Here is a 21054-nt window from a genome sequence, read left to right as displayed (position 1 = left end):
ATATACTAGAGTTGGTGAATGCCAGTGGTGTTGTTGTTTCACACATTAAGTTTTACACACAGACATTATTTCTCATTAGTGTTTGTGGGGAGTTCATTAGTGCCGAGGTCTCAGTGTGCGCTCAGGGTTACCCCCACAGAAAAAGAAACCGAAGACAATCTGACTCACATAGGTACTTATAGATGAGTGGAGCTTTAGAAGAATATGAAAAGTCTCGACTTTGTTTTTTTCTTTCCTTTTCTTTTTGTTCGAGCATTTTAAAGGACCGTGTTGTTCGTCTCCTGAGAGTTTCTGAGCAGAGTTCCAAGTGAAATTTCATTAAAAAAAAAAAATAAATAAATAAATAAATAAAAAAAATCATAACTTATCTTCACACTGCACATCATATCCCTTCTGTCCTGAGTAAACTACAAAGTCAGCTCGCTTTAAGCACGTCGAAATAATAATAATATGAAAAAAGATTGCGTCACAGGTTAAAGTTCTGTAATTGAACACCGTTAATTGAGCCTAAAGCAACGATCCTAAACCCCACTCTTACTGACCTCAGCGAGGCCTGCGTAAGTGCAGATGTGCAGCAGTACAAACATCCATGTGCATCACTTCACGAGCTCATGCAGGGGCACACAATCACTCTGCACTGCAGCTGCCGGCCAGCACCCTTGCGGTCGTGAACCTCCCAGCTTCAATAACCACAACGCAGCATCTCTACACGCACACGCCTCAAACAATGACTTCTCTTTKCTCAAAATATACAGGAAACAATTTGTTCTCTTTGGTTAGGAGCAGACCTAGATCCTGTGTTTGGAGGCCAAGAAATGCATGTAGTGCATTTAAAAAAAAATCTGAAACCGCAAAACATCTCTTCTGCCTTTAAAAAAAATGAATCGAATGATATTTAGAAACAACAATTGCAGTGCCTGGCAAAAGGAATTATACCCTTCATGGACGTTTTTCATCTTTTATCACATTAAAACCGAATGATTTGAAGCATTCTATTTGATAAACCAACACAAATTTTTGCATGACTATGAAGCAGAAGGGTAGATGGGTTTTCAAAAAAAAAGTGCAGCGTGCATTTTAATTCAGTGTGATGCTGCCATAGGATTAGGATATTTTGTTCCAGGTGATGTTTTCAGCACAGTAAAGTTTAAAGTTTAGTTTTGGTGGCATTTAAAGGCAGCTGGTTTCCACTGGATTTTATCTAGGGCTACCAGTGTAAAATGACATATGATATAATCATAGAAATATATATGACAAAATGTGGAAAAAAAAAAAAAAAAAAAAACTCCATAAAGGACATGAAAGCTTCTGCAAGGCACTGTGCATCCTGTAGCTTCATCTTTTGGAAAATCAGTTAATTAATTAGGTGTTTTTTTAAATCATAAACTTTTTTCTGAAGTGTTTGAAACTTTCAAGAACACCTGTGATAAAAATGCACTACAAGACATATCACTACATAGTGAGTAATAGTGGAAGATTGCAGGGATTTTTACTCGCGTATAACAATTCATGTTTACTCTTGTGGGTTTATACATAGATATATAGATTTACATACACTCCAATTTGAAGTTGTGGAATAATAAAGTACATGTTGCATCAGTCTTAAAACACTTGCAAAATAACTGTACAAAATTCTAAATATTTTCACACGTAATAATAGAAGAACATACTGCACATACAGCGGAGAATACGTGAGAATATGGGGACCCCGTTGAATTAAGGGTCGAATGTAGCCTCAAGCTTCTGGGGGAGGCTTCGAGGGACAATACTGTTTTAATACAGTTTGATCAATTTACATAGCTACAGCAAAAAAAAAACAACAAAAAAACATAATAATAATAAAAACAAAAAAAAAAACGGCACATAAACAGGAAGAACTGTAATGAGGTGACGGGGATGGTTACGGCTGATGTAAAAGTAACCGAATTGGGTGACTTTTTTCTTTTTTTTTTTTTTTTTAAGACTTCTTCGAACTTCACTTGTTTCTTGTGAAATTCAGAATAGTTTTCAGGGTTTCCCCCAGGAAGCTGGTTGGCGGCGGTGGTGAACACTGCTTTCCTCACCACCCACGTCCCCCCAGAAAAGAAAAGGAGGAAAAAGAGAGGTCGTTATTTGTAGATTTCTCTCTTCTGCCCCTGAAAACGCTTGAACTTTTAGGAGATGAAAACAATGCAATGGATTCTTATGCGTACGAGAATGTTTAAATGATTTGCTGCCGCTCGACAATCTTGTGTTTATAATGTAAGAATAGAAACTCCCGAGTGTTTGTTTCACGCAGCATATGGAAGGCTGACGTCGTTTAATGTCATTTCTGAATAAAGGGGGTTTCACATAACAAAGAGCTGTGATTTCTAAAACTTATCATTGGTTTTGAATATAAAACTGAAAGTGTGTACTTTACACAGATTTTTCATTGCGTAACTGTCACTTCAAGAGGTCAGCTAAAATGACTAAACTTCAGTAATTTTACGTCTCTGGGCATAGCTTTTTACCTATTTGTACGTTACTTTATAGGAAAAACTATGAAAAATTCAGAAAATGTATTTATTTTTAACAATTACATTAATAATTCAGAATTAAAACTGGATTGTTCATTAGCTATTGCTACGAAAAGAAAATAAAGAGCAACACTAGTCTGCTTGTAGAGCGCGTCTTGTTAAAACTTTGCGTTTAGCCAGATAAAATAATTTACTAATTATCTTGTGAAAGCATTTTCAGTTTGGTGACTTAACATTAGTATTTTTTTCAACTAAACTTAATTCCTTAATGTTACAGCTCTGTACTTCCAGATTATCTAGTTTTAATGATGCTTCATTAGCCTTTGAAATTGGACTTAGGTAATTTTAAAAAATCACTAAAAGTTTGAAAATATTTTTTTTTCTCTCCTTAAAGATGTGCATTAAAATATTGAAATTTTGGTTTCAATTGTGGCAAGTCAATATCTCAAAAGTTTTACAACAATCTGGGATATTTATCTTAAGCATTGAACTAAAGCATCGTTATGCAGGACTAGTATTTTACAAGACATTAGTTATTAAAAAGCGAAAATCAAAAACCAGTGCTAGCTTGTTTTAGTACTTGGCTATACCACTAGCAGGCAGCTTTTACAAATTAGTGTCAGTGCAGGTTATTTTGTAATTCTGTGTTTCACGAGAAACTGGAAACAAAATAAATAGGAATGTGGGGATGGGAATGYCGTGTTCAATTTAACAGCGTTCCAGTTTAAAGTAAAAAAAGCAGCAGGATACGCCAGCTGTTGCTGCTTTTACACTCAGATAATAGAGTATTTCTTGGTGTAGTTAAGGAGCATGTTCACAAATAGATGCAACACAACACAACGTGTGCCGATGGGTTTAATGTGGAGAAGCTGAGTAACGTTTGGCCATCCCCGTGGCCACATAAACTGAAGGTAATAATAGAGGTAATAAAGCAGAGTTGTCCTTTAATCTAATACAACTATCAAGGGATCTTTTGTTTTCCTTCTCCAAACCTTATCAGTAAAGCCAGAACTCTATTCTGCAGCCTTCCTGAAAACATCACTGCTCTGCATAACTCCAATTCACAGCATTTCATCTCTTAAAAAACAAACAAAAAAAACTTTTAGCCAGTTAAAAGAAATGGGCTGCTGTGTGAGAGACCGCCCCACGTTACAAAATGTTTGTGACTGAAAACCTCAGAGCAAGTGACATCAGTGTGATATCGTTTCTTTTTTCCTTTTTCGTTTTACAAAGTACCACAAGTAGATCTTAAACTAAGTCATCTCAGTGGTTAAAAATAAAGAAATCCAGGTATCAAAAGAAGAGTATTGTCTTTGCTTAAGCCCTGCAAAAATAACTCTGCTGCCAGGAGCCGTTTCATCTGTTCGGTTAAAGTATTTCAGATAGAAATCTCATGCAGCTTGGTTTTTAGACTTTTTTTTTGTTAGGTTGTCTGGGCCGCTTGACATCAAACTGTTGTGAAAGATTGGAGCTCGAGGAAGATGGAGGAGATTCCCCATTGGATAATTTTGCTTTTGTACAGGAACCTACCTCCTGTGGTGGGAATTTGACCATCGTCTCCCATTTACATTTACAGTGGTGTGCAAAACACGTGGGAGAAACTTGTCACCGACGTCACACATGTGGTGCATAAACATTTAAACATTGCAAAAATATATCTTCCATGTACAGATTTTGTCTTGTGGATGTAGACAAAATAAAAAGTAAATTAGACACTTGAGAATCTACACATCAATCAGTCTCGACTGTCAAAGCACCTCCCAAACGCGGCGCCCTCTGTGCAGGAGTTCACAAGGACGTAAGGTAGGTGTATAGGAAGTAATTGTCCAGCACATCACTCAGGTGATGTTTACAGGGCATGTAATCATTCGTAAAGAGGACACTGCTGTTGCTATGAACATGCAACAATGATTAGGTGGGTGTTGTGTACCACAAGATCCAAAAGTTCCCGCTCTCCATCTTTACTTTGTTGCCATCTGCTCACAAGAAAAGGAACTATGCGCCACGATCCAGTTCCAGGTCAGCCTGTTTTTTTAAGCTCCTGACCGATTTGTGACTATCCGGTCTACGCTGTAACGTTCGACATGCATCAGAACCCTTAATAGGCCGACCTTTGCTCCCCACGTTCAAGTCTTGGTTGCTTATTTAAACTAGAGAAGCTAAAGTTGCTCCTGGATGGAATAATTTGATATTTCTCTGAAACAGTCATCGCTTCTCGAGCTAATTTAGATTTACCGTCCTGCAGAATTCACCGTTCTCTTGCTCCCAGGTCAAAGATAATCGGACTTCACTAACGTTGTGGCTGATTGATGTATATGGACACTGACAACAAATACATTTTCTAGGCTATGTTAACTTAAAGTGCTAGGATACTTTTTGAACAGGCCGCAAGCATAAAAGGAATATTCTGACTAAAACTTCACTGTCATTAACAAAAACGACAAAAAAAAACAGAAGAAATTTCCTCGCAGCAGCCCTTCCCTGCAGGGCATCGTCAAAACTGTTTTTGTGTAAAATAAACTCACTCAGGGTTCATTTTCTCCAGCTTGTCCAGTCACTTTGCTCGAAGGTAAATGTGAAATTGGAATGCTTTATTCTCCCGTAACTGCCTTGTTTGTTTCTCTTTTCTTTTAAAAAGCAACCAAGTAAAATCTCCCTACCCGTGTCACTTAGCAAAAAACTTCTTTCACAATCAAAAAGCACATTCCTACACGTCTTGGTTTGCCCTTGGCTCCTGCTGAACAGGATAACTGCAAAATAATCTACATGTTATTCAGACTGATTACTCAAATCTCCCTGATTAAATACCGATAAAAACTGAGACTAACTTTAAGGCGTGCTGAACCCTTGAACCTGCCGCTGTGCCTCTCATGCATCAGGGTTGGCATACTCGGCTAAATAAAGGCGCGCTACACCGCAAAGTGGAAAAATAACGAAGGTATCTGAAACTTTATTCAGACTTCACAACCAAACTAAGAGCCAAAACAATCAGATCCAGAGAGTATAGAGGCAGACCTGTCTGTAAAGAACTCTAATGATGGGGCCCACAAATCCAAGACGGGTCTGTGTTTCAGAACTTCTCCAAAAAAAAAAAAAAAAAATTATAATCCTCTCTGTTGTTTTCTATCAATCCCTACAGATTACGACACAAATCTAAGTGGTTCACCCCCTAAATGTGATTCCTACATGTGTCTCTCTACTTGGACGGATCGACTGCACTCATATAAACCTGTAAGAGGAAAGAGAGCAGGTGTTTGGGTTTGTTAGGCCCATGGGCGATCATATCTTGCTGTTCTCCAGGTGGGAGTCAATGTGCTTGATGAGAGCGTCGTCGGGATATCCGACGGGGAAAATCAGTTGGCAGAGAGGGCAGCTCCTCATGTCGTTCTCCTCGCTCTCCATCCAGAGCTGCAGAGGAAAAACAAACACGTTCACACGCAAGAAATCAGTCTTTTGCCCCCCAAACGTCACATGTGAACTGCAGCGAAGTGACTCGCGTGGATAATTGAGTCAGTGTTGGAAAAAGCAGAAGCCTCTACTTCACGTGGGGCTATATTGTGCTAAGCCGTTAAGACGATTGCTGAATAGCACACGTCTGGATGTAGTGAAATGAGCCTACAAGCTAAATATGAAGAGATGAATTTAGATTTTTATGCAATAATCAAAAGCTATTCATCTTACATGCTTTTTGAAAAAGAAATAAAAAATTACTGTCCCACTTAGAGCTGAATATTTATACATGGGATGTGGTGGGATTCTCACAGTTYAAAAAGTGCAGTGAAAAAAAAACAGATTTGACCTTTCACCCACAGGACTTTGTTTCACCAGTCCCCTTTAACATACTTGTATTCTTGACAGAACTTTTCACTTAGTCATAACAACCTTTTAGCCCACACGGCATATCAAGGTGTTAATAATCTCAAAATGTTATGCTGAATGGAATGCCTGCCTGAATTGCTGCCAATATGTGTTAAAGTCAAATTACTTTAATAATAAAATTCCTAATTTAAGGTATGAGACACTAAATCGTGAACCTTTATTGTATTCAGTCGCACGGTTTTGTGCTGAAACCTTGAGCGTGAAAGAAGCTCCAAGCAGTTTCTCTTAAAAAAAAAAAAGTCCTTGTGTCTTTTTATCTCTAGTTTTTAGAAAGTGGTGGGGAAAAAACATAGAATTCATTTCTCTCACTGGCTTCTGAATGGTTGATCAGATCCTCAAGTTGACTCCTTCACCAAATGCTTATGAAAGAGACCGGTAAAAAGAAAAAAAAAACTAGCAAGAAATTTACCCGAAACTATTCAGAACCAAGCACAGGTCACCCTCTGGAGGTTGTGAGAAGGATCCTGGAAGCATTTTTATTTTATTTTTCCTTCCTCCCCCATCATGCTCAGATTCATCCAGTTAATTTATTTAAGATGGACTTTTTTTCTTCTTCTTTTTGTTCAATTTGATTCCTGCACAGGTCCATAAACAGGTTTCAGTTCATTTAGATATGAAACCAGTTCCTGACCCATTCGGTTCCTTCTACTTAGGTGGTAGCGAATAAGGCAGGTGGTTCCGAAACGTTCAACCCCAACACGAGTACAACAAGCAGATATTAGCTGGAGCGGCTATCGGATCAAGTCGTGTAGCTCTCCAACTACTCAAAGCAACATTATTCTATCTAGTAAGACTGATGGGTGGTGCTATTAAAATTTCAAAAAGGCTGGTTTTGTCTTTCTTGTAAGAAGAGGAAAAAGCGTAGTGGCCTTCTTTCAAGTGGTGGTGACGGCCGTTTTACAGCAATGAACGGGGAAGGGGCTATGAACCTACTTTGTTTTTCAAACAACAAAGTGAACTCATGTCGCTCTTACACTAATCAAACAGTTCATTAAAAATACTTTAAACAATAGAAGTTATGTGATGGAAAATGTTAATGGATTTGACACATAAATACCGCTAACCAGTCTATGCTGATTGCATTTATTTATTTATTTATTTATTTATTTTAATAAAAGGGTTTCTATGCTCATTTTTCTGAAGCTGCTGCCCCCGCGACCCGACCCCGGATAAGCGGAAGAAAATGGATGGATGGATGGATGGGTTTCTATGCTCTATTTTTTTGCTGCTTTGAAGTATCTGTAGTTGCTCTGGAGTGAACCAAAAAAGTAAGTTTCCTTGTTTTATATGCTAATTGAGACTTAACATCTTGACTCCATCTTTGTTCATCATGCACAGTCATAAGAGTTTTATCAAACTTCTCTTCTTGCAGAAAGCGAGACGATTTCACAATGTGCTGGCCGAGCCTCCTAACGGAACTGAAAGGCATCAAGAAGATTGTGAAATATAGTGTGAAAACTAATTTTAATAGAAAACTTTTTAGGGCTAAAAAGCTGCTCAGTATTTGGTCAACCAGGTTCAGAGTTTCTAAGGTAAGCTGCAGACATGATGAAATGCCACACGGCCGTTTCAGAACCCGTCTCGATGAGCGCGACTCTGTACTTTCAGTACAGTTCTTTCATTCGTGCCAAACCCGCCTGGAGTGGTTGAGGCAGAGCAAATCAATCTTTGTTTAAGAAAGTTTAGCAAACCCTACAGATTTCGCTTTGTAATGGCAGGACAGAAAATGCTTTCTTCAGGCACGTCCTCCAGATATCTAGCTGACATGTAGATGGCTTCCAACGGTTGCTGTGGAGACTTTGTGAGCTAAAGATGCCACCCTGTCATCTCCTCTCGACCAAGGCAGAATATTTTTCCCGCAGCTGTGGCTGTTTGAAGCCAAACCATGAGATGAACACAATTTAAAGTTGTATTTAATAATAAACTGTAAATAGTATATATTTTTATATTTGTTTAGCATTAAAAGAGGGGGATGCACAGACATTCAGGAAATATAAGTTTTGCCCTCAACAAGTTTTCTATTATCTTTATGCAGGTGGCTAAATGGGAAGTACTTACTGCGGAGAATAGAGGGCTTCTGTCCGATAATTTCTTCCATTTTATAATTGGTTGCAAGGGAAGTATGAAAATTGTCCCTGCTTTANATATATAACCTTTGTGCGAAACCTTTGTGCAAAACCTCACAAAAAGGACTGGATATTTTGTGAGAAATGGAGAAAAAGGTGGAAAAATGTGGGCTAATATTGGCATTTCTGTACTTTCTGTATATTATCAATCCATAATATTTACTCGGACCATATAAATTCGAGATGAACTCCTATGAACAAGTCTGACTGGACAGACAAGTGTGAAGAATGGCGCATAATTAACTTCTTATTAACTCACGTTAATGGAAGGCCAAGACTGAGCATGCTCTGATGTCGCGTACCCCTGCTGGGGATGGCAGCTGAGGTTATTGGGCCTCTGAGGGATGGGAAAGGCTGTGCAGGATGCTGGGCCCCTCATGACGCCGCTGGGTACACCAGGAGAGAGCACACCAAGAGTCCTTGGGGGGCTGATGGGATGGGGGCAAGTCCACTCCTCTTCATCCTCAGAGGACTGAGGCGGTTGGGGGGCAGGCTGGGAAGGAGGAGGGGGCTCAAAATGGAGGTGTGCCACCTCTGACAGGGGGAAAGGCATCTCTCTGGAGTGACGCATGGAGCTCTCCGCCATGCTGCTGTCTCCGCCTGCCGCAGCTTGAAGGGGCGACGGGGACCCGCGGTGCTGCAGTCCACTGTGAGGGGAGCCGACGTGTTGGGGCTGCTGCTTTGGGTAACCCTCGACGTAGGGCCGTGGCTTTGGCAGGGTGGAGACGGGGTCTAAGGAGAAGCGAGGCGGGCACTGGTAGGCTGAGGGGTCAGCTACCTCCGAGTAACTGCGGCGACCCTGGAAGCTGGCCCTCAGGTGCTGGGTGGGCGGTCGGTAGGAATAGGAGGCAGGTCCATTGCTGACGTCCAGAAGCGGGGAGCGACGGTGCATGTCGGGGGACAGGCGCTGCAGCACCGGAGAGCGCCGCTGCTGGATCGGGGAGTGATGTGGCAGCACTGGCGAATGCCGCTGAGAGATGGGGGAGTGGCGCTGGGAAACTGGAGAGTGACGCTGGTGGTGGATGGGAGAATGGAGCTGCACTGTGGGAACAAAGATGGAAAAACCTCCGATTAGACGCCTCAAGCGAAACAAACATCTTCATGCTTCATGGTAAAGTGATGAAACGGTGGGGATACTACACGTCGAGGACTGAGTTGAATTTATTGTCTCTACTTTTATTCAAATCCAAGTAGAAGCATGATATACAGCTCAGTGTACAGTGCACATCATTTGATTAAGTGGAGATAAACTTTCTACACAGTCCTGTTAAAATGTCAGGTTTTTCCAAGATGTGAAACAACCACACCGTGATAAAGTTAACAATAAGATTTTTTTTCAACATTCATCCTGTAAAATAATAATAATAAAAACCTAATCTGCAAAGACCTGAATGCATTAATGTGCACATCCTCAATCTACTTCTTTGTTGGAGAATATTTGCATACATTTTTTTTTGGATTCAGTCTTCTTGGTTACACACCTGACAATAGTTATAGTGAGTCTAATTAAACTGAAATAGAGTTAATGGTCGCAGTGAGATTTTCCTCCGTTCATTTTTACCCTTAACCTAAAGCCAGAAAATCTGTAAAGCAACAAAAGAGGAATGTGGACAGAAGATGTCCTCTCAACTTGATAGATTAGAAACATTTGCGCGGTAGAGTTTGAAAAAATACTACCAAGTGAAGATGTGAGTTGCTGACAGACTTCTACTGAAGAAAACGGATTATTGAAAGTCAGTCACATGTTTCATTAATGTTGTAGTTCCAGGATGTACAGATATGTGGTAATATGTTGTTACATGGTTCAATTTTTTGTTCACCACTTTCAAATTTTGTTGTTTTCCTGTTACATTTTACAGCGTGCACGCCGCAGTAGAAGTGAAAATAATAACAGATTTACCATGATGTCATTTTTCAGTCAATTAGAAGTAGTTCTATCCAACAGTCGGTCAAACACTGAGTCAAACAAAGTGCATGTCAGTAAGTTAGAATATTGATAGAAATGTAATTTATTATTAAAGATGCCAATTCAGAACGTGGAACTCATATTGCAACACTTGTTAATCCCTTGAGCGATGGAGTGTTTGTGTTTTTGTTTTTTTAAACACAGGTGAATCATTCAAGTCGAAAGTGAATCATTTTGATCTGTAAGATGGAACAAGTTTTTAGAAAATGATTTAAAAAACTAAAATTTTCTAGAAATTTATGTCTGGACAGAAATGTAAACTTTGAAAGACCTTCAGAAAGCCTGGAGATCTGTCTGAAACTACTCCAATAATGGAAACAAAACGAGGTTGGAGTCCAGGAAGCTAAATTTAAGAAAATGTTGCACAATGCTAATAAATTGAACTATCATTGAAAAGGTTGTTTCTGATTAGATTCTAAATTGTTCGGGTGTAACTGAACAAAAATTTGAGGAACAGATATGTTAAGGATATATTTTACACATAGTTTTATATTTTATAAGAAAAAAAAACATCTGTTTTACAGTCAGTGTAGGCTTAGCAGACAAACTCCTATTTTCACCTCACACATAAAGCTGCACTATTCAATAATAAATCAGCACATTTTAATATTTTCTGTTGAGAGACTGTTATTTTTTTTGCTGCTGTCATCTTGGTGGCATGTGTTAACTTATTAAAATGCATTCTCCTTATCAGAAATCATTATGTTCAGCTGCTGCAAAGCAACATTTTCATCAGATGTTGTAACGAGACATTCAGTTAATAGAAATGTTCTTTATGTTCCTCTATTGGTCCATAAAAAGATTTATCTGCACAAGTACAGTTGTAGTGTTTCCTGTAATTACAAGATATGTCGATGAGTGAGTCAGCCCTGCAGTCACCACTTCAGCTACACTTCCCATTACAAAGAGGAAACATCATTTCTGGCTGCCTGGTTTCGGGGTGCTAAAGAGGAGAGGGGCTGTTTGTGCTTTTCAGAGTTTTCTCCGAATGAGGAGAAAAAAGGGGGTAAATTCAGTACGTTCACTCAAGAACTCTTCCATGGCTGCATGCGATTTCCCAAAAATACTGCTAGCAAATCGCCAAGAACATCAGCCTCTTGTTATAGACGGCGAAGACGTTCATATTACCAGAACATTCCTTGTTGCTGTTGTTAATTTTCTTGAGCTGAAGTTCTCTCAGGTTCTGTTCTGTGAACTTGGTTTGTGGTTGGACTCAAACTTGTGAGACAACATGTGTTACTTTGTGCATGCAGAAAAAGGTGTTGCTACCGCTTAGCACTTCTTTACTTTTACTCCACAACGTGCGTCTCGGATTTCCTATCGTTGCTTTTCAAGTGAGAAAACAACACATACAAATCACAACCGGTGCTGAGAAACGACGCAGACGTCGATTAATGAATCAAACTTGATTTACGTTACGTTTGCTTTTCAGGATGCCTCAGATATTATTAATATGTAAAGGATATTTTAAAATGAGGAATCTATTGTGCCCAGTGTCGCTTGAGGACTGCAAGTAGACTGAGCGTGTAACAATTTTAATTGAATGATAAAAAAACGTCTATAACACTAAAGCTGGTAGTAGAGCAAAACACAAAGAGGCTAATTTGGGCATGAACAGTGAAGGCAAACTGCAAGGAAACAAAATGAAAATTAGAGAAACTGCAGGAGGAGTTGACTGAAAGAAACGAATGTGAATGTAGAGCAGATCGGATATAAAAAGTCTACACACCCCTATTAAAATACCAGGATAATGTGATAAAAAAATAGTTCATGATAAATAATTTCAGATTGTTCCTCATTTAACATAACCTACAATAAATAAGTTTTTATAGAAGTAAAAAAAAACAAACTAAATCATCAAAGTAGGAGTGTGTCAACATTAGCCAAACGTAGACTTTTTATACCCACTATAGAGTGGGCCGAGGAATTACTGGGTCCTTTGCTGAGTCAGTTCTGACAGAGATCGTCACAGTTTCTCTCTCTGATAGCTGGTGTTTTTTTTACATTAAAATTTAATTTAACTGGTCACTTTGAAACTAATAATTCTTAGAGATGAACTGATCACAGCTTTGGGTCTCTGTCCTGCTGACACCAATTTTATCTTTAATAATTATAAAAATACCAAGACATAAAACTTCAAAATTCTAAGTATTTTTCTGTCATGTCTCCTTGCTGTCAGTAGTCAGTAATAATTTATTAAGGAGGAGAAATTACATCAGACTGTGTCTCAGAGCAGTCACTGTAAAACATAATTATATCATTTCTTAGACGCACGGACAAAAACATTTACAAATCAAGAATGTTCCATGACAGAGATCAAAACCTCAACTAAATAAAACACGGAAACATTTCTGTTTATCATTACTTTTTATCTGCTGAAAGTGTTGCTCTCTTTTGCCTACAGTTCACTCAAAAATGACAGCTTCCTTTCTGATTTCTTTTTACTGCGCCCTTTAATGCTGACAATAACAAATTTTCAGTCTTCTTCCCTCAATAACAACTCCCACACCAAAGATCGCTGAGGCGACAAGGAATGTAGGTGTGATACATTCACTGAGGACATCTTTTCAAGTCACAATTTACTTTTTTACTTTTTTGTTGTTGTTGTTGTCTTACACTAATTTGCCCACTTTAAAAATCTTTTGAAACTAAATAGATAAGTACACACTTGATGTTGTTATATCTGCTTTATCAGTGCTGGGTTTTGACGTGCAAGTAATCATCTCCAGAAGTCAATAGGCAAGAGTGAGGGTGAGCAACACACAAGTCACAGGATATTATTATTATTTAACTTTTTTTTTTTTGCACTTCAGCAGAAAACTGGAGGGTCTAGAGGAAACGTCAGCATGTTTTCTGTGGACTTTAGTGGGACGAACCATATTGATACACTCTGATGACGYAACGCACTTTAGATAAGACATGTATGGTGTAGTAAATCAGAGATCCTGCTTAGAGTCGGTGAGCTTTTCCTTTTGAACTGCATGTTTAAGTTTCACAATGAACACACAGCTGTGGTGACTGAGTTTCAGAGAGTGCTGCTGGAGTGTTTCTGCAGACAAAAGACCAGGCTCTTCTAATAAAGAATGACCAGGATGGTCTCGACACAGATTTTGTCCGAAACGCAGCGTTTCAACGCGTAAGCACTAACCTGGACTGGCCGGCTCCTGCGCCGCCTTCCTCAGGATCTCCGTCTGCTTGGAGCACAGCGCTTGGAGGCGTCCCACTTCCTCTGTTAACTCTGTGTAGGCAAGAGCCAAATTCACCCTGAAAGGAAGAATGGAGGAGGGCAATTATGTAATTAGCATAATCATTGTTACAGCAGAACATTAAAGTGTTGGCGCAATGTTAAGGTGTTACAACTGTGTGGTTATTTAAACTGTAATTGCAGTCGAATTCTTGTCAAAATGCAAAAAAAAAATTTTTTTGCCCCCCTCCAAGCCAGGAACTGCAAATGAATGAGAACATGAATTAATCTTCCTCCTGCTCTGAAATAGAAAAAGGCCTGCTGCAGCGACACACACATCAGGTGGCTAACTGAGAAGCACATATTTTTAGATTGCATGTCGGAGCGCATAATTTAAAATCACACCATATTCTTGCAAGACGTGTCTTGACTCTCTCAGGGGCGGCGCTGACGGAGCGGCTCTATTTCCAGAGCTCTAAGCCAGAAAGATTGGTTTTACGAGGTGCCGTTATTTTAACCATGGCAACGAGACGTCGCTTCTCTCAGCTAATTTCATCAAAACAGATTGGGACAGAAATTTATTATGCAAGTCGAAAGTAAGTTAATATGTTCACGAGATGAATATCAGACCAACTAAGACATTAGATATAAAACCAAACAGGTAGTCAGATCAGAAATGGCAGCTTGTTTTTATAAACTTCTCAGTATTGATCTGAAATTGACTCATTCGGGCTCAGAAGGAGATAAAACCATGAAATCCAGCTTACAATCTGCAAAGATAACGATGAAAAATCTGAGTAATTTCTTATACAACGGCTTGCACTTCAAGAAAACCGAAGTTATCATTAGTTTCATCAAGAGATTTATAATGTGAAAGTTTCAGAACACGACAGTGTGTGTGTGCGCGTCAAATGAAAACCGTCACACCTACACGAAAGCTTCAACGTAGCATGAAGCGTCTCTTGAGGGCAAGCATGAACCCAGACGACATGCAGATCCGCCTCGAGACAAATGAAAAAGTCAGAGTTGAAAAGAGGATGTCAATTGCGCTCGAGGCCGTTGAACGATTTTGATGTGATGACCTTGCTAAAAAAGAATTGACTGTTCTCATTCTTCCATAAAGATTGTGATGGATAAAAAAAACAGAACTTCTGCATATCGTGGGGAGTTTTTCAGCATGAAACAGAACAGACAGAAACTTCCCTGAAAAGAAAAAGAAAAAACAACAACAAAGAAACATCCTTCCTACACAGCTAGCAAACTGTAACATTTTAACATATGTTCTGCAGCACACCCACACGCTAATTTAGTTTTAGCTACTCCTGCATATTTTTTTTATTTTTTTAGTATTACAAACAGACTGTTAGGTTTTTTTTTTTTTTGGTTTTTTTTACAGAAATCCATTCTCAAAACTGGATTAGGAAGCTCTTTGCTCCTTCACATTCCTGAAAGCAACAAGTATACCTTCAATTTCATTTAACATAAAATTCGGGGTCTCTGTTTCAGAGAAGCCCGAACTGAAAAAAAAAACACCAGAAGAGAGACTGAACAGCTCATAACTTCCAATGGTTAGTTGGTGCCTGTTAATGGCCCACCTAATTTCTCAACTGACTACGGTGACTCACACACACGGTGGGGGTATCAAACCCCCAGTCAGCCCACCGTCTGGCAACAGACATCTTTYCTTTTGGTTCGAATTGGTTCAGCTCGGAAGGGCCATCGCTGTTTGTGGCTTTAAGACCTGCTGCATGAGGAAAATAACGATCATTTTGCGTTACTTACTGACATGGTGGGTGGAGCTCGCTGCACAATGTTGTTGTTTTAAAAAAAAGCATCCCTGAAACTAAGAGGCTATCTTCCTTTACCCCCGCTTCGGCTGTTCATATCTAAATGCTGATGTGCGGCGGATTTATTGACAGTTTTAAACTGACGCACCTCTTCCTTTTCACACGTATGCCATGTCACATTTCACATTTGCTCGTGTCTTTAGGCAGTTTTTCGAAACAGGTCCTGACCAGAGCGCAACACCTCTCAGTCCAGGCTCTGCACCCTCTCAAGAGAGCAAAGAGGCACAGAAGTAATGAGCTGTTTGTTTGTCTCCCGAGCAACTAAAAATGCTTCTCACATTTGCTTACATGCATTTCCTCTCTTGTGCATATGTCCCCCCCCCCCCYTCTTTTTGTTCTTTAATGCGAGTGTGCATGTTTTTGTACAGTGTACGGCTACAGTGCGTGGGAGGGGTGTGATAATGCCAATGCAGCATTGATGAAACGGCTGTGGAAGTAGATTGATCAGGTGGAGAAGTGTTCCACATGTGTGTGTGTGTGTGCGTGTGTGTGTGTGTGTGTGTGTGTGTGTGTGTGTGTGTGGGGGTGTGCGTGTGTGTGCGTGTGTGTGTGTGTGTGTGTGTGTGTGNGTGTGTGTGTGTGTGTGTGTGTGTGTGAGTGGGAGGTGAGTGTAGGCTGAAATCTGACCCCCGATCTGATGTTTTAAAGGAAAAGCCGTCTCCACTCCTGCCTCTGGGATCTGACATCCCCTCGCTGCTGGCACACACTAAGGGAACAAGCATGACTTCAGGATGCACAGTGGTGCACGTAATACTTCTCCCTTTATTAATTGAGAGAAATTACAAGAAAAGGAAGCTGACTTTTTTTTTTTTTAGATCTCCTGGAAGGTCTTGGGATCTCTCAGAAATCAAACCATGTTGTTTTTTTTCCCCACACTCTGCAGTCCACATTCTGAATTTTGTGGCGCGCTGTTTAGTGTAACACAGAAAGGTGTCAAACTGCTCTCACACCAAGCCACGGTTACGGGGTGACGCTTTGCGTCTTTCAAGTCGACCAAACTGTGTTCATTATACAAAGGACTGAACAGCGAATGGGTGTAGCCAGTTGTTTTAGTACTTTCAGAATTTCAGCCTCCACTGTGAAAACCCATCATTGGTCCTGCATTTCATCCACGAGGTCGAGTAAAATCCCAGAAACAAAACTGCATCAATGCAAGAGTTTCCTAACAGTTCAGTTGGCTGGTTTCAACCTACCGGTAAATAACTATTTGTGGACATTAGAAGGCTAACTTCAGATTTGCATCCTAATGATAGCATTAGCATTTTTTATTTTATTTTTTTTAGTTCAGAACGTTATAAATTATAGCCATTTCAATTTGCAAAAATATATCAAAACAGCCATTCTTAAAATTTACAACTGGCATTTTAAATATGACTGAAAAACTACAAATTCACTAAGTTGAGAATCTGTGAACAATCGGAATGCAACATTTAATCTTTGCTTTTGCTTGGATTCTCAACTCGAAGAGGGAATTCCAGCTGAACAGGCCGTGATTTATTTGAAATTGCTCTTGATTTCTGTAAATTGAGGACAGATTAGTCAGTCTCTCCGCAAAGGAATAGTTTTGAATTGGCAGAGTTGGAGGATGAGTCGGGTGGTGGGGGGGTATTTGCCAGGTGCCTACTGGCGCCTACAGCGCTGTGGCTTGTGGTTGACGAGGGTAGCTTGTTCGCGAATTAACGGTTCCATCTGAGGGAAACGAGTCCGCGAGTGCAGTTACAAGAAGCGGAGTGGAACCACTGGATGGAAATAGGCAGAAATTAACACAACAACAGCAACGATAAAATAAAATAAAATAATATTTGTAATGCTACTTTGATTATGTTGCTGTTTACAAACAACAACAACAACAACAACAACAACAACAAAAACTTTTACATACTGGAGAGGTTCTCTAAATATCACCACTAATTAACAGACACAAGACTTTACTACAAGAGTTATGTACTGTGCTAATATTCTTGACAAAACCTCCTTTTTTTAATCTGTGCAATTTATATTAAACAGACCCAATTACAAGAAAACGCTCCAGGAAAAAGTGTAGCGGCAATTCAGTGGGAGTGAGCAATATTGTTGAGTAAAACCAAAAGGTGACCAAGGTCTGGAAAAAAGTAGTAGACTTCCACCGCACACTCGACACACAGCCTCTGACTGCTGTCGCACCATTTACTTTCTGTTTGCTCCCCATCGAAACACCTCTGGGGTTTCATTGTGTGGGAGTCAGTTGCCCAACCTGCTGCGGCTTTTTTTTTTTCCTTTTTTATACCTGACACCCTGTAAACATCAGAAGTCGGGGGCAACTTTAGACGCAGATGAAGATAAGAGACCGCCCTCGCTTCCAGGAAGAAACAGAGATAAAATTTACAAATAGCGTTAAGATTTTATTCTGATGGTTAACGGTAAGAGAGAGAGGAGAAAAGAATCAACACTTTATTAGGATTTTAAAGTAAAAAAATAAATAAAAATACATTTGTGCAAAATGGACAGAAAGACTTTTTGGTTTGTGCATACACTGCCCTCTGCTGCTCAGGGTGATTATTTGCTAAATATTTGCAAAAGCGTTCTGTCAAATTCTACAAATTCTTCAGTTTGCATATTTATAGATATAAATATTATTAGTATTTATTATTTATTATTAGTATAGTATTAGTACTCTATTAGTACTTTCATGCTAATGCTAACAGATGGCTTTTTTTATTCATTATACAAACAGTCATCTCTCTTTTCATGGTTTCTGTTGAGACCCTGTTATTCGTTAAGTCTAAAACATTATTTTCTGTTAGTTGCTTTGTTGTTTCTTTTTGTTGGTCATCTTGCCTCTGTTGTGCTTTTAGTTTGATCTCTCTCTATGTTTAGTGTTTTTCAAAATCAGACTAAATAACTGGACCCAGTTGTAACACGCAGTTGGAATGTTTCGTCTTTCTTTCGTTTTCACCAAACTAAAGCAGCTCGGCAAACTTCTGACCACGAGTAAAATACTGCCTACTAATGGCTCCTCACAAACTTTATTTAGTGAAAATTAGCCAATGGCACCTTGCGCAGTACATCCACCAGGCCACAGCGTCCAAACAACATTACTCCCTCTGTTAATGCTGTTTGAACCCAGTTAGTCAGTGATTGGAGAACTTGTTTGCTTCCTAATGAGGCCCCTAGAGGCAGGCCTGAGCACATCCCAGCAGGACAGCAGAGATGAGCTTCTGCTGAAACATTTCTCAATCTTGCTCTTTTTTTTTGAGATCATTGCTCAGCCTGTATTCCTCCTTGCTAACTTAGCCACGCTCCCCGCTTCCCTTCCGTCTCCGTCTCCACATGGGCTCCCCTCCCTTCGGCCCCCTGCTAAGAGATTGTCGGTGGTCACTTACTGCTCATCTCCCACCTTCTTTATCCACTCCACATCGCACTGCTTGCACGGAGAAGTCATTTCCTGCCGAAGTAGAGCATGAAATTAGATTACCATGCAGGTTGCTGGTGGGATATTGGACAAAATCTGACAGCATAATGACAGCAGGGACAAAAACTTGCAGAATGAAGAGCACAAGCTCAAAGGCTGTTATTCCTGTGTGTTCTCAGCGTTTTACCGTCACACAGAAAAAGTGGCTGGAATTTTTCTTTGTTTTCTTTTAAACTGACAGTTTAATTTAAGCGCTGTAAAATGTATTTTCTTTAAAACACCTTCAGATTAAATATATGTCAGATTGGATAACCCAATGAGGCTCTTGTCGCTTTTTCAAAAGAAAACGTGATAAATGTGGATACACTGAGGATTGCAATTACGTTTCCATGGAACAGTCAATCTAACATCAATCTTAAATTCTGCCTTTGTTCGCCCCGTTGCCTCCAGCTTTAAACTAGAGATCAGTGGTAGCTGTCAAGTTGAGGCCCATAGCTTTCATCATCCAGCTTAGCATGTTGTTGTACCATTGAGACAGTAAGAGAAAAAAAAAAGAAAAAGGAAAAGCTTTGAGTTGTTGCCTCTCTGTTGTACTTGCTGTACAATCAGAAAAAAAAGTGGTCTCTTTGGGATATTCCAATTTAAAAATATATATCATGATTATTGTTATAAAAACAAATAACAATAGTAATATGATTTGTAGTAGTAATATATTTTTTTTTCATAATTTTACTGAGTCTTATATTTACTTTCACCGCCACACACAGGATGTTTTYTGATTTACCAGTACATTAGTTTTGGTACTAATTATAAAAATATCTTAAGAACAAGGCTATGTGTGTAAACAAACGACAAACTAAGAAAACAAAAAAAAAAATTTAATTACTGCTGAGAATGTGGACAAAATGTACAAAAACTGSTGTAAAAGAAATGACCAAATACGTCATGTTTCTGTCTACAAAACGCCTCTGATGGTGTACCCAGAATCATCATTGCTTTGTAACACACATCTGGAGGGAAGTTGGTGCTGTAGAATTTATTTAAGGGTGCCAGGTCAGAGGGGGTTGAACCATGTTCCACTTGTCTTAATTATGARCTACATTGTGTTGAAATGCCGTTAAAATCCCAATAAAATCGACTTAAGTTGATGTGAAAAATGTGCAAAAGTTCAAAGTTCAGGAATACTGTTTCAAGGCACTGTTTTTTTTTTTTGTTTTTGTTTTTTTTTCATATTTTACAGTTCAGTCCATTTCTGCCTGTGTAAATGRTCCAGACACTGTGTACCAGACTGAAAACAAAGCAACACTGACCCTCTCCCTCTGGTCATCCTGCAGCTGTCTGATCTCGTCTTTCAGCCGCTCGACCTCCGCCTTCATCTCCTCCTCCCGCTGACACGCACCCTGGGCCTCGTGCCGCGCCCCTTCCAGCTCGGCCTCCAGCCGCTGMAGCTTCAGGTCCGACAGGGTGTCCAGGCTGCGCGAGCTCTGAAGGGTCAGAGCTGGGCAATCCAACACTGGGAGAAAGGAAGCAAAAGAAATGGGAGGAAAGGGTGTAAACAATGCAGCACAAGAAAAAGACATAAACACTGAGCTTCTATTGCTTCTTTTTTTTTCTTTGTTCCCTGAGTAATGCACCGCCCCGCTGTCCGCGGTTGTACAATCGATGACTATAAAAGAGCCAAAGAGCTGACTTCTTCCAAGGGCAGCATCTTTCAGCGTGTACCTGGGTGATGTGATCTGTGTGGGCTGGCTAGTGATTCAGCTCCGCTCACACAGTCCTTGAGTTACAGAAGACATAGCAACGGCACAGCAGTATCATCTTTTATCTTTGCTCCTGCCTCCTCAATAAAATACTTGTATGTGGAGTCACAGGTGCACAGTACAAACTTAGTACTACACATATATATATTTCCATTCGTACATCACAATTTAACACAAAAAAAATAAAAAATAAATAAAATCTGGAAGAGAAACAGATCTGATGCAAATTTCCATGAGTTTTCTGCCAGTCTGATGCCTGAGCAGAATGAAAACTCCTCCTCATCGGGGTTTACTACGGCACAGGCATCTGTTGAGGTGGCACTGGCACATTGCTTCCACGTTTCAGCCGCCCACGTCACCGACAAGGTCACAATGCAAAGCAATTAAAGTTGACAGAGCCCCC

At 39.8% G+C, this 21054-nt stretch overlaps 1 protein-coding gene across 1 annotated transcript in view; it reads right to left on the bottom strand.

Moving 5' to 3' along the window:
• Window positions 1-1470: 1470 nt before the first annotated feature.
• tbkbp1 (TBK1 binding protein 1) overlaps window positions 1471-21054 on the bottom strand; it is a 57270-nt gene continuing 37686 nt past the window's right edge. Inside the window, exons 6-10 of the mRNA XM_008437412.2 lie at window positions 20202-20404; window positions 18863-18924; window positions 13618-13733; window positions 8763-9544; window positions 1471-5906 (exon numbers count right to left, since the gene is read on the bottom strand). Coding sequence (XP_008435634.1) covers window positions 5778-5906; window positions 8763-9544; window positions 13618-13733; window positions 18863-18924; window positions 20202-20404 — 1292 coding nt within the window. The 3' untranslated portion in view covers window positions 1471-5777. The remainder of the gene's footprint in view (window positions 5907-8762; window positions 9545-13617; window positions 13734-18862; window positions 18925-20201; window positions 20405-21054) is intronic.

This window comes from Poecilia reticulata, linkage group LG19, assembly GCF_000633615.1.
Source record: "Poecilia reticulata strain Guanapo linkage group LG19, Guppy_female_1.0+MT, whole genome shotgun sequence".
Lineage (NCBI taxonomy): Eukaryota > Metazoa > Chordata > Actinopteri > Cyprinodontiformes > Poeciliidae > Poecilia > Poecilia reticulata.
This window is presented reverse-complemented; position numbering and strand designations above follow the sequence as displayed.